This window comes from Nipponia nippon, unplaced genomic scaffold, assembly GCF_047370975.1.
Source record: "Nipponia nippon isolate SJK-2023a ecotype South Korea unplaced genomic scaffold, ASM4737097v1 scaffold_15, whole genome shotgun sequence".
NCBI lineage: Eukaryota > Metazoa > Chordata > Aves > Pelecaniformes > Threskiornithidae > Nipponia > Nipponia nippon.
Genome location: NW_028262331.1, coordinates 10,618,503 through 10,631,635, shown reverse-complemented (window position 1 = coordinate 10,631,635; position 13,133 = coordinate 10,618,503). Strand labels below are relative to the sequence as shown.

Sequence of the window (13,133 nt, the reverse complement as noted above, 5' to 3'; positions counted from 1 at the left end):
GTCCTGTAGTACTCCTTGGAAAGTGGAAAGTTGATTTATGGTGTTTGGAAACAGTGTTCAGGGAAATCTTCTTGGAAAGTAGGCCCAAGTGTCTGGGCTGAGCTTTCTAGAAGAGAAGATTGCTTGCTTGCTATTGGTGGTTGTCTCTCTTCTTTTGTTTACGTGCAAATAAAATAAGTTACATTGAAAATAGACCGAAATACCACATTACTTCTCTTTCACTGAATCTCACATGCAAGTGTTGCCACTTGGCAGTGGTGCAGCAATATAGACACAGAGCAGCAGGGATATTTATAGTCTTGTCAGGCTAAGGCCTGCTGGGCTCCGAGTTCTTTCTGCCTTGTCATGGACTTTCTGTACTTCACCCAAGAAAACAAGGACACGATCAGAAAATACATCTGCCAGTGAGACCAGGTTGTTGGGCGTAGAAAAGTGCCTTTGCAATTCCAAGGCATTCTAGGCTCTTAAAATGCTAATAGCATGCCCGAGAATGAAAGAATTTATTTCATTATACTTATTTTATATATTTACATATTTTATATGTAGCTAAGCCGGTAGAAGTCAGGAAGGCATTTAGCATTGTCCATGCAAAAAGTAGAGAGATGCGTTACTTGATCAAATGGGGTTGGATGGAATCTCCTTTTTTTCCCTGCTTTGTAGGGTCGCAAGATGATTGACTGTGGGCATCAGTAAATTTCCATCCTTGCCCCATTCTGGGTCGGTAATTACGGGAGTTCTCAAAAATTCCAGTGACGCTGGTACAGATCCACCTGTACCGATCCACCCGAGTTGCGGTCCAGATAAGATATGTTCCAAGGCTGTCAGGGGTGACTGATTATTCCTGGTACGGTCAGTGCTACTCCCACCTTAGCCATGCAAGAGTTCCCAGTACGGTCAAGGGACGCTTAACCACCAAACTCGTTGCACAAAGGCCAAGTCTTGATGGGAATTACTGAGATTGTAAAGCGGTCCAGGAGAGGGGGTGGAAAATGCACCACCTCACCCTGAGAGGACCCACAGCCCTTCTCATACCTGTCACCTGCCCAGGAACTGGGGCAGTTGGCAATTCTGTAGCACAGTGAAAAGAATTTGGGTCTCCCAATTGCAAGTTGCAAAATCCCTACCTGGTACATCGTATGAATTCTGTAATACTTGAGATGACAAAGAAGGGGCTTACCAGAACAGTACTCTGGAAGAGCGAGGGAGTAAAGTGCTATGTTCAGTGTATGCAGTTCTACAGCCTGTGGCCACCATCGATGTGTGTTGCAGTCAGAATTCCGTTCCCTACATTCTGCACCATGCAGGAGCACGGGAACACTTACATCACGTTTGCTTTTGAACTTTGCCCATATAAAAGGTTTGAAGATCTTGCTGTAGCTTCCCACAGTAAGAGTCACCAGGATTAGTGTACTGCGGTCCTGAAAAGGAAAACTATAGAGAGTCCTGCAGTAGCAGATCCCCACTAGAACTGTTGCAGGCAGATAGTGTTGATAAATCGGTCACCAGATGCAATATCAGGAAACTTTTGTACAAGTTTTTAATAAAAAAGTTCAGCAAAAATATATATATATAATCAGGCATTTTATGCAATGCATACATTCTTTATATCTGCAGGTACAGATAAATAACAGAAGGCAAAACCAAGTATTTTGCTTATCTTTGGCCATTAACCAATAATCACCCCCAAAGAGATATTATAGGGTTAAAGAATAATAAACAGAGTCTGTAAATTTCTCTCATTACAGACAAAGTATCAGGCAATAATACAGTAGTTAGATCTTTAGAAATGTAAGGAAATATTTCTTGAACACTGCCCGATATTGAAATTTAACCTGGTTTGCTGCTATGGAACTTAAGGCCTTCTTTAGCTGACACACAGGCAACATTCCTGGGTTTACACGAGATATGCTCCAACCCTTACCTTAACCTACTTCCCTTCACCATACATTGCTCTAAAAAGCCAGGCTGTACCTCTTCATGAAACAAACTAGCACGAATTCTTATCTGTGGATCAGTTTCCTGAACCCCAACCAATGTACATACATACAGAGCAGTTAAGCTTCCTTAAGTCAATATTTTTGCTAACTCAGTGTCCCAGAATAATAGCTATCCTTCCACTTTACAGCACAGATGCATCTGATGGCTCTACCAAAGCAATATATACATGATACACATTAAAAATCATAAAAGCAATTTTAAAGGTACATTGATAACATGTAGCAGCTTACGTCTATATATGTACATGTTTTCACAGTTATATTTTAGAAAATTGAGAACACCAGGAATACTTCTACTGTGTTTTCTATAAATATTAAAAATTTACCTGTCAGGCATTTTGACACAATGGTATTTAGGTTATCACTTTAAATAGCTCTTGAAAACCTGTAGAGTTTTAAGCTTAAAGGCTGTAAAGTTTGAGGATTCTTTAAAGTGTTTAGCCAGTTTCAGCAGCTGGGCCACCTGCCAGTTTGTTTGTTTGTTTTTATAATTCATATCTGGTAACAAAGAAACTCCACCACTTTTGATGGGATAGGCAAGTTCTTGACTTGGCTGGTGGGCATCACTCTTCGAATTGCCATGCGACATAAATGTTGGAGACTGGAAACTTGTCTTGGAGTTGCCCAGAAGTACACGCTGCCATCCTGTGTCCTGCACAAAAAAAACCCAAACCAAAACACAACCAACCAGAATTATCCCACTTGAATGATTTCAACTTAGTACAAATTCTCACATGCATTGCTAGTTAGGGGGAATGTGCTCGGGTCTTCCTGTTGCTTAGTTCTAGCTTAGTTCTAGCTGTTCTAGACTCATTTACATTAGATGCCAGTTCTTCTTTTAAGCTATGGCAGCACAATAAGCAACTTGCTGATTATCTATGTGACAGGCCTGAGCAGATCTTCCAACTGCTATTGAGTATACCACCTGAAACAGAATAACTGCCCTTGATTACCTAATGGTCTTTTTTTCCAATCCACATGTTTGTGGGTCTGTCTTTTATTTATTCTCAAAGATAAGAAATGAGTTTATCAGCTTCTTGATTTTACTGCTATTCCAGGCATGTTTAAACAAATAGTACCAGAGGTAAAACCAAGTCAGAAGCATCAAGTTGCAAGTCACAACTGAAGATTTTTAGAACACTTAGTCACTGTTTTCAACCTTTTGTGTCACCTTAATATTTTAGGAAGAAAATAAAAATATATACTTGCCCTGCAGCTAGAACACTGCCATCAGTAGAAAAAGTACAGCAGAGCCCATTGTTCAGAGGTGCAACTTGTACAGGGTATTCTTCATCAATTCTCCAGAATCTTACCATTCTGAAAAGGAAGGAACAAAGCAGTAAGTTATCAGGCTAGACATTTAATTCTCCCTGATATTTTCTCTGATGCTGCATAAGAAACTAGTCTGAAGCAGAGCTCAGGGAATTTTTATAGACATTTTAATATGCATACAAGCTGTTTCACATTTGACCTGAAATGCTATGACTTCTTCATTCCTGATATATACCTTGATCAGTACTTCTTCAACCATTTTAGCTCTGCCAATTAAAATAAAAGATTGCCTTCAACAGCAGAAAGCAATAACTTGAATGATAGAGTTAGACCACCTCTCTCTTAAGTGTCAGGTATGCTAGGAAGTCCCAGCAATGCTTGTCTTAATTAAAAAACTAAAACCCTCCTGCAGATAGTTTAATACCCTTGCTGTCATCTTGAGAAAGTATTCTTCATATTCTTAAAATATAGTTCTTCAAAATATTATTTGCAGTGTTAGCAGAAGTTGAATACGCGATCGATCACAGAATACTCTCCTTTTTACTTTGGAATCTACTACTACTCGGAAGACTTACCTGCATTATTAACTTCATTTACATTTTTCACTCTTTACAACCCCACTTTTTCCGTTTTCAGCTGTTACACACTTAAGCTATTCAGATCACCTACTCTGTACACAACTAATTATTTCTACATTCAGAATGAACATTAACATATACCAGACAACTCATCTACTTTTACCAATACCATTAGAAGTCATCTCTCAGTTAAAAAAAAAGACCAGACTTAGTATTTAAAAGTTCATGTCATATGGGAAGAATTAGAGGAGTCTAACAAACCTTTCCTCATACTTACTTATCATCAGCAAGGCTTGCAATATGTAGTCCGTCATGACTAAAAGATACTGATCTGACCCATCGGTCATTCGCACCTCCAGCAAATATTGGAGTAGGAGGGGGAAACAGATGCCTGGAGATAGAGAGACACTTAGCTAACAGCATCATTAAGGTCTAGGGAAATGTTTCCCTCAGCCCTGACTAGCAAAGCTGAGGAAGAAAAAAAGGATTGAACATTTAACTACGAAATCAGGTGTGGAGATTGAACTACTGTATCTTTTGTGGTACTGAACACTTCAGCTTTGTTGAAGATGCTTAAATTAGCACACATTAAAATATGAGTGCTTTAAATTCTTTCTCAGAAGAATAATCTCCGCTGTTTTGCCACTTTAGGATTTCTATCAGCCACTGCTAAGATTTTTCCCAAGTCTAATTATCAGTTAAATACACAAACCCATTAATTTTCAATAGTCATCTTCACTCTAGGAGAAAGTTTCCAGATTTGCCTCCTTTACTTACCCAAATTCCATAAGAATAACTCCAACATGTGGATCCCAGACATAGACTCGAGTATCGTAAGATGCAGTAGCCAGTAAAGCTCCATCAGGAGAAAACTCACAAGCTACAACATCATTGTGATGTCCTTCAAGTTTCCGTATCATGGAGTATTTATCCATATCCCAGAGAAAAACCTGCAATTAAATGAACTAATGTTATAGCTCTGCTCAGAGATGCGATGAAGCATTTACTTTTTTTTTTTTTTAAGTATAGCTGCTAGTCTTATTTAGGATTATATTAAAATCAGGCATTATGAATTACTACAATTAAGAAATACGCTCAGTGTCATACTCAGATTAAAATCAAGTTTTTAAAAAATAATTAAAGCAGACATGCAAGTTCTAACTCAAGTTTGTTAAATGTTATTAACAAAATAAGCCAAAATATAAGATAAAGGCAACACAATTTAACCACGTAGCTTACTGAAATTCATGTATTACAAAACTATTTTATTAAAATATGCAGAAATAAATAGGGTTAAACTCTACAGTCCCCTCTTTTCAGTAACTACCAAAATTAAGAAATATACAGACAGAAAATATAAGGTTAACATATTGTTACTCCAGTGGCATCCCTTTGAGTTTAAGATCACTTGTTTACAATTGGCTTGGATCACCAACGTCAGCCTAGGAAGAGAAACAGATACTGCAAGCAAAGAGAATTTTCACAGCCAAAAGTTATGTCTTTGGCAAAACAACAGGGAAGTCTAACCACATTATTAGAAAGAATTATGCATTTTAAATCAAGTAAATGGTAAAAAACAACATTAATATTACAATTTACACGGCTAATTGCATATTATATTATCAAAATAGATAAAAGATTATAGTATTCTGGGATTTTACATGCAGTTGTACATTATATATAATCAAAATAAAGACTGTGCAGAATTACTTAATAGGAACGATCTATGTACTGCAGCATAATCTTACAGAAAATGTAAATCTTTAGCATAAGATGTTATGTCCCTAAAAGAGCTCATTAGGGTCCTTGATTTTTCCCCTGACTCTGTTGAACTGCACAGATTAAGTACTGACATCTTGGATAAATGTATATGTTTGACCAAAGCAAACATAGCCTTAGTGCCTCACATGCTTCCTAAAACTGAACCATTTTACAATCAGTTATAAACATGTATCCAATTTCTCCAAGGAGACCCCAACATTCCATAAAACTGGAAACTAAGTTTTAGGAGTCAGTGTGTTTCACTGCTGTGAAAATTATTTAAAAAAAAAAAAAAGAAAGAAAGAAAGCAGAAAGTGGACATCAACCAGCACCTGCGTACGTACAGTACACCTTGCAGTCGAATGCAAGGTTACTTCGTCCTACGGTAAAGTTCGCCCCCAGCCTGGTAGCCAGAGATGCCACTCTTTCTGCCCAGCTAACACCATTGTGCTCCTGTGTGAGTGGTGCCAGCTTAACCTCAATCACACCAATATTGCTGCCACCACCTGTGACAGGGAAAGCAAGAAGCTTATGGAAAACATACAGCCTAAAGATAGCAATGTATACATCCACATCTGCTCTATTTAAAGAAAAAACAAAACCCAGACCTCAACTATTCTCTATCAAATCTGCACTGATAATTTAAAGTGTAAAATGCATTTGAACAGTCACCCATACAAAGTGGTACCCTATGATCGAATTGTGCTTTTTACTCAGCACCACTAGGCTTCATTAAACCACCTGCAGAGCCCCTGTAACTAGACTGAATTCCCCTTTCTGTTTTATCCTAATTCTTCAGTGCCAAGAAAAGCAGCTTATGGCATACGTGCTTTACCTGCACTGCTTTCAGTTCTCTAGCAGGGCATTAGAATATGGAGGAAAACAAAACCAGTACGCTGTCCTTCGTTCTAGATCTTTTAGACACGAGTGCCATTTGTATTGGAAAACATGTAGAAACATTTTTGTTCATCGGGAGATACCATGACTGGCTCAGACTTTGAAAAGTCCTTTTCATTGAGCAGGAAATAGAAAGGATAAAATCAATAACAAAATAGTTTTATGCATTAATCTAAGTATCTTTTAATGCTGGCAGCTTTAGTCTTCTTTGGTTTTATACTATGAACATGTGCAGATGCGTAGAACTATTTCTCAAAGAGTGCTTACAGTTTCTTCAACTAAAAGCAGTGCAAGTTCAATTCATAAATCAGTGTCTCAATGCACCATTTGCTAGTTTAATTTCATGCACTTTTACATCATCATAAAACATTAGAAGTTCATGACACCGAGCACAGGCTTAATGTTACTTAGATTTAAAATGATTATGCACACAATTCAGTAGATTTAATGAACAAGAAACTCTGACACATACTGCTTTACTAGCTCCAACAGAACAGAGAATAGAAGAGTCTGGAGAGAATGCACAACCATATACCCAGTTCTGATGTCCTCTCAACACTTTCATCATATTTCCTAAAAAGAAAGACATTCCTGTAAGAATTGATCAAACATTACAAAGTCAAATTGAAAAGCTTTTCCAAATTAGTTCTTCCTTTATAGAATTTTATACTATTTTTCCAGACAACATCTTGCAGAGTCATTCTACACAGAAATAAATTCTGTCATGCAGCCTCTAAATCCCATGTCCCTATTCAAAAAGGTCACTTCATGCACTCTTCTAACTTAACCCAATACCAGCTTGTACCTTTAGGGTGCATACAGATAAAGAATTTCAAGAGAGCATACAGAGTAAGTGACTAATAGAACAATTTTTTTTTTTTTTTAAGAAATCCTGACCTAACTGAGTTTATAGCAATAAAAGAGGAGAGTACATGGATGTTTCTCCTGTGTATTACAGCACATAAACTTAAAACGCATACCATCATCTTTCAGGTCCCACACTCTCAGTGTTTTGTCTCTGGATGCAGACACTAAAATCAGGCTGCCATCTGGGGCAAAGGTTAAATCTCTAACAACTTCTGTATGGTCCATCAGGTTAAGGAGGAGTTTTCCTGTTGTGTGAAAACACCACAATTTAAAATAAAGGACTGTACTTTTATTCAGATCAAATGCTTTATGAGTACAAAATTACAGCACATAAAGGCAAATTTTCTTTGTAGAAATGCTCCCTACAGTAAGAAGCATGTGTATCCTTTTAGACTCTTCTGGATCAAGAGGCAATTTCCTGAAAAGCTAGTAAATTTATACATTAAAACAACATGCCTCAGAAATAAGGCAAGACTTGTCTTTTGATAGACATCTCTGTTCTAAGCTTAAATTTACAAGACAACGACAAATTACTCAATAGCCATTAGTTTCATTGTTTTAAAGCTGAGAGGTTCTCTCCCAACCTAGCAGCTGTGCTACCAGCTAAATTGAGATTCCCTAATTTCAGATTCAGTCTCTTATCATTTGAACAATTCTTTACTTTAAAAAAGTTCTCATCAACATAACCCTTCCCTATGCTCAAGAACAGAGAGCAGCTTTATGTTTTGAAAGTTTCCTTTGTTTGAAAGCATACTGAAACTACAATCCAGCACAAGATTTTAGACTAAACAACCAATATACAAAGTCAATCACATACTTAATCATTTTACAGCAGCAAGGCTTCATCTTCCATCACTTACATCTCAAAGCATGACCTGAGTCTGTTCCTTCCTCTAGCAGTATTTGAACATTTCTAATTGCAGGAGTTCATGCTTTTTTTAGATTACTTAATTCGTATTCAAGGTTCAGTTCCCAATTAAACTTCTGTAAGCCCTTCATTCTGTGCCTTAATGATGTCGCTACTGCATAAAGTGACAACGAAGTGCTGACTTCCTCTCACATACTCTACCTGTATAGACATCCCAGATCTTGATGCGCCCGTTGTTCAAGCCTGTTGCAAGCAGAAGCTGGTCTTGCCCAAATTTGAAACGGTGCCATTCTATATTCACACAGCGGCTCTGCTTCTCAGGCACTGAAGACCCAAAAGCAAGGCTCCAGACGATATCGCCACAGTCTATTATATGTTCACAAGGCTTATTTTTCTGACCACTGTCACTATTCTGCCTCGGAAGTCTTGTACTGATAGAATTTGCAACATTCTTTGTGCCATGCAACAAGCTGCAAAACAAACAATACAAAAAATAGCATAAAGCATCTTGAAAAATAAATAGAACAAAAAGGTCTTTAAGATGTAACGAAATCTGTGAGTTGCCATAACATACATTCTGGAGGCCCATAACGATGCATTTTTACTTTCAAGTTATAAAAGTGGCTTTTTCTTATAGCTGTCAAAAATGACTAACACCTGGCAACCCTCTTACACAATATAATACTATTATTTTTGTACACATTTTTACCTCTGTAGAGAGCAATACATTAACCCACTGTGAAAACCAACATTTTTAAAGCATTTACAGAAAAACGAGTTACAAAAATTTCTAAGACTTTCTGCTAAATGAGCAAGAAGTTCCCTGCAGTTCACTTACGTGCATTAAATACTGGGAAGAGATACCGCGGCCAGCACATGATAACCAATTAACCCACCACCAGAAAGAGGAAAAGAAAGGGGAGGCAGGATTTGCTGGGAGGGGAAATGTAACCAGCTACAAAAATGCAACTGCTGGTTACTAACTTCGTTAAAATGCAACCTGCAAGTACAAATAAAATTGTGTCTTTGGGAACTTAATTTGCATTCTAATAAGAATGATAAAGAAGGAGGTTCGCCTTTAAGTAAATTCCTAGAAGGTAAAACCAGATAGCTTTCTGTTAGGAAATTTAAAAGTCTAGATCTGCCGAAGTCTCTAAATTTCCCTTTCATTCTAACTTCCTCTTATTTTAGAGCATCTGAATCAATTAGTAAATCACTTGTCTGTAGTCTTTGTGAGATTGCAATTGAGTTGTTTCTCTCGCTGGCCACAGAGGAAGAGTTAAAACAACAGCTGTTACTTTAAAGAATTAGTTTTTCCCAAAGATGTCAAAGCCTAAAAAGCCAATACATGTCTTTTAATCTCTTAAAAGCTATCTCCCATTTTGAAATTCCTAAGTTTTTCAGCTGAATTAAAAGCCATATGGTTTTGTCTTACAAGTTATTAAGGCACTGAGACCAGGGGACCAGCTTCACTATGCGATGCCCTTGTGACCAAGCAAAGTAAGATCCATCGGGAGCAAATGCAACAGTCCAGTTTTCACGTCCACACTTCTTGTCAAAAGGAGAAGTTGGGGCTAAGAGTTCTCCTACAGTGCGCGATCGTGCTAAAAAGAAAACAAAGAGGAAATTCCATTTAAAAAAAAAAAAAAAGCCAGCATATTTTAAAAGGTTACAAGGGAACCAGGCAATATGTTAATTATTTTGCTTTTATTTCATGACATCTAAAGTAATCGGGGAAGGGGTCTGATTGTCACTGTATAACCAATCAGAAGACTATGCCTCAGCTGCAAAAGAGACTGAGTCACCAAAGAGAAACAGCTTAGTGTTACAATGTCCTGGTTGGCACGTATGTAATATCACATCTTGATATCAGAAGCAGAACTCAAAAATTTACTGAAACCAGCTATTAGTTCAACTATTCTAACTACAGCTCTAGAGACAACAGTAGAACCATGCTCCGACTTGACCTAATACTTGAGAGTTTAGCAAATAAGATGCCCAGTAATGATTTTTTTTTTTTTACCTTTAAAGAAAACTGTGAGTACGCTTGCACGCTGTAATATCCTGCCTTCCTTCAGAAACAATAAGCTAAGCAACAACCATAGGAAACAAGTTAGCGCTGTGCGATCAGGTCAGTTGGTTTTCCCGCTGCTGTACCATGTAACGGGATGTACCACGCTGCCCTTCTGCCACCCGGCTGCGGGTCCAGGTCCAGCGCTTCACAGAGACCTTACCGACGCCCTCCACCACCCCCGTTTCTAGAACATGGACACAGTGACAGCAGTAAGTCTGCAGCGGGCAGCCGCCCAGGCGAGAGCGAAGGCTGGCGCAGCGGCCGGGCCGGGCGGCCCCTTCCCTCCCCTCGCAGGCCGCGGGGACCCGCCACGGCAGCCGGGGGCTGCCCCGCAGGCAGGGCCGGCCGCCGCCCCGCGCCTTCAGCCCGCTCACTTCTTACCGCTGGGAAGAAAGGGTCAGTGGCTGCGAAAGGAAGAATGTCACCTACGTGCTATTTAACAAGGTTTTGCCCACTGATGGAAGGAAGCAGCTTCGGCCCAAGGAAGCCTCTTCGAATAACGCATTTCGGTTAGTCTGAAACGGGCTGTGGAACCGACAGCCATCCCACGCTAAAATCCGGAGGACCGCGGCGGTTTTCTCCCCCCAGCGAAAGCTGCTGCCGCGCAGAGTGAAACGGGAAAGGCAGCGGGCGAGGGGAAGGCACTTGGCGCCCGCGGCCCCCGCCGCTCCCCGCCCGCGGAGCCGGTGGCTCCCGCAGCCACCCCTGCCACCGCGAAGGGCCGAGCGCGGAACCAGCCCCGGTCACGGAGCCGCTGAACCCGGTCACGGACGGCGTTAACTCCGCAGCGGCCGCCCTCCCCTCCCGGCCCGGCCGCCCCAGGCCCGACCCGAGCCAGCCCCGCTGCCCCGGCCGCGCCCGCCCCTCACCGATGAGCTTTTCGTTAACACTCGGGGGAAAGCTGGCCATCTACGGGGCCGCCCTTCGGACCGGCTCGGGACCTGCAACGGAGCGAGAGCGACCGTCGCTCGCCGGAGAGGCAGGGACTGGGACAAAATGGCGGCGGCGGCGCGGGGTGTAGCGGGGGCGGGGAGGCGGCGGCCTCGCCCCGCTGCCGGGGGCGGGCGGGGGACGCGGCCTCCCTCGCTCCTCCCGCGGGGGGACGGGGCCTCCGGGCGCGGGGGGCCGCTGGCAAAGGCGCTTTGCCGCGCACCTCCCCAGGGAGCCCATCTCCTCACCCTGCCTTTCCTCCTAGCCTGCACTTCCGTGCTCTCGCCGTTCGTTTGATTTCCGTTGCTCGGCCGTACCCTTGGCCTCATCCCGTTTGGCAGCCCTACGCCTCTTCGCCGAGCGACAGCGCTCTGGCCCTCGACACCCGACAGCGTGGCCCCGCTGCCTCGTCCTTTCTGCCCGCGCTGGCTGGGCACCTCCTGGCTTCCCACATTGCTTTGGCTCTCCCTGCCCTGTGGAGCTTCACCCCATCCACCCTCCAAAATGCAGCGCTATGTTCCTAGAGATGGTCAAAGCACGCGGTCTGATAAGAACCCAGCCTTTGCTGTAAAATACCCTCCAGGACATGCTTAAAATACACCCTGTTCTGGTTGAGTCTGGGGAAAAAATGGTACATGGCAATGCGGTAGCAAAACTGGGCTGCGGTGCCGTCCTGGCAGGGTCTGCAGTTACAGCTCGTTTTAGCAACATCTTTCAATCCCATCCATGCCAAAAGACGAGTCACATTTTAACTATACTGAGGGACTAAATCTGTAATAACCTGGGTCACTCAAAACATGGGGGTTTACAGTACAGAGGAGAACCGTAGTGACTCCCCCAATATTGCAATCAAAAGGCTTTTTATAGCTGCTGTTGTGGGGATGTACTGATGAGGTTGTGTCGATAAACTGCAGAGTCCTCAAATGGGATAAGAAATGTTCTTATGTTGCTTAAATGCCCAGCCAGCAGCAGTTAACATTCCTGCCGCAGTGAGTTAGATAGAGGTTGTCTTCATTATCTCTTGAGCCAGGTTGTGACATCTTTGATGTCTGTTTGACCGTGGGACTGCAAGGTGACACGTAAACCAAAAAATATGTGAAAGCTGCATTGCGGAATGTGTGTAGGATGGTGACGTGTGCACTTGATTTCATCTTCCCTAAGCAGGGGCTGGAAAACACTTGGGAGTTTCCTACTCTTCGATGTTTCTTTCTAAACATGTATAGTTCAGCATCTAAATCCATCAAGATCTAGTTTATGATAAAGTTTTGAATTTACTGTTAAAGATAATGGAGTTGTCCATAAACAACTTGCAGAAAGGGACCCCGAGGCCACCTCATTCTCTGCGTGATTTTGTATTAACATCTGTGTATCCCCCTGTCCCCTTCCTTTTCCTCTTTCTTTCTCCTGTTGCATGTCTAAGTTCTGCCCCTCTTCTAAGACTAGGCGACTCCTTCCTTGCTCTCTCTTTGGACTTCAGAAGAGCGCGTATCAGGATAATTAACTGCAGATAGAAACTATGCTTTCATTCCAAAGTAGTGGCCTCACTGGTAGATGCACTGAAATAGCTGTATGGATCAGCTATTCTGCTGTAGCAACATCCAGAAATTACCCTTATGTAAGCAAGGCCAGCAAAGCATTTTTTAAATCATGTAGTGAGACAACGTCAAAGAAAAGAACAGGAAGAAGTTTTGAATATGTTTGGTGGTCCAAACACTAGCTGGTTTGTATAAACTCTCTTAGCACATCATAGCACTAATTTGACACAGTACTTCTTAGCAGCATGATCCTGTTCCTGCTCTATCAATCCTCTGCTGCCTGCAGATGGAAAAGTCCTAAGCAGCTATCTTCACTTAATCCTTCAACAACTTCTTATAACAAGGCAGATTTGT

General features: G+C 41.5%; 1 protein-coding gene across 1 annotated transcript; it reads right to left on the bottom strand.

The window, feature by feature from the left end:
* Nucleotides 1–1,514: 1,514 nt before the first annotated feature.
* On the bottom strand, nucleotides 1,515–11,344 carry WSB1 (WD repeat and SOCS box containing 1). Its single transcript, XM_087751813.1, has 9 exons — nucleotides 11,184–11,344; nucleotides 9,676–9,844; nucleotides 8,442–8,710; nucleotides 7,486–7,617; nucleotides 6,978–7,078; nucleotides 4,625–4,797; nucleotides 4,125–4,238; nucleotides 3,207–3,314; nucleotides 1,515–2,649 (listed from the first exon to the last, which is right to left on the bottom strand). Exons 1-9 carry the CDS (start codon nucleotides 11,221–11,223, stop codon nucleotides 2,490–2,492), a joined length of 1,266 nt encoding a protein of 421 aa, XP_087607939.1. The 5' UTR covers nucleotides 11,224–11,344; the 3' UTR covers nucleotides 1,515–2,489.
* Nucleotides 11,345–13,133: the final 1,789 nt, after the last annotated feature.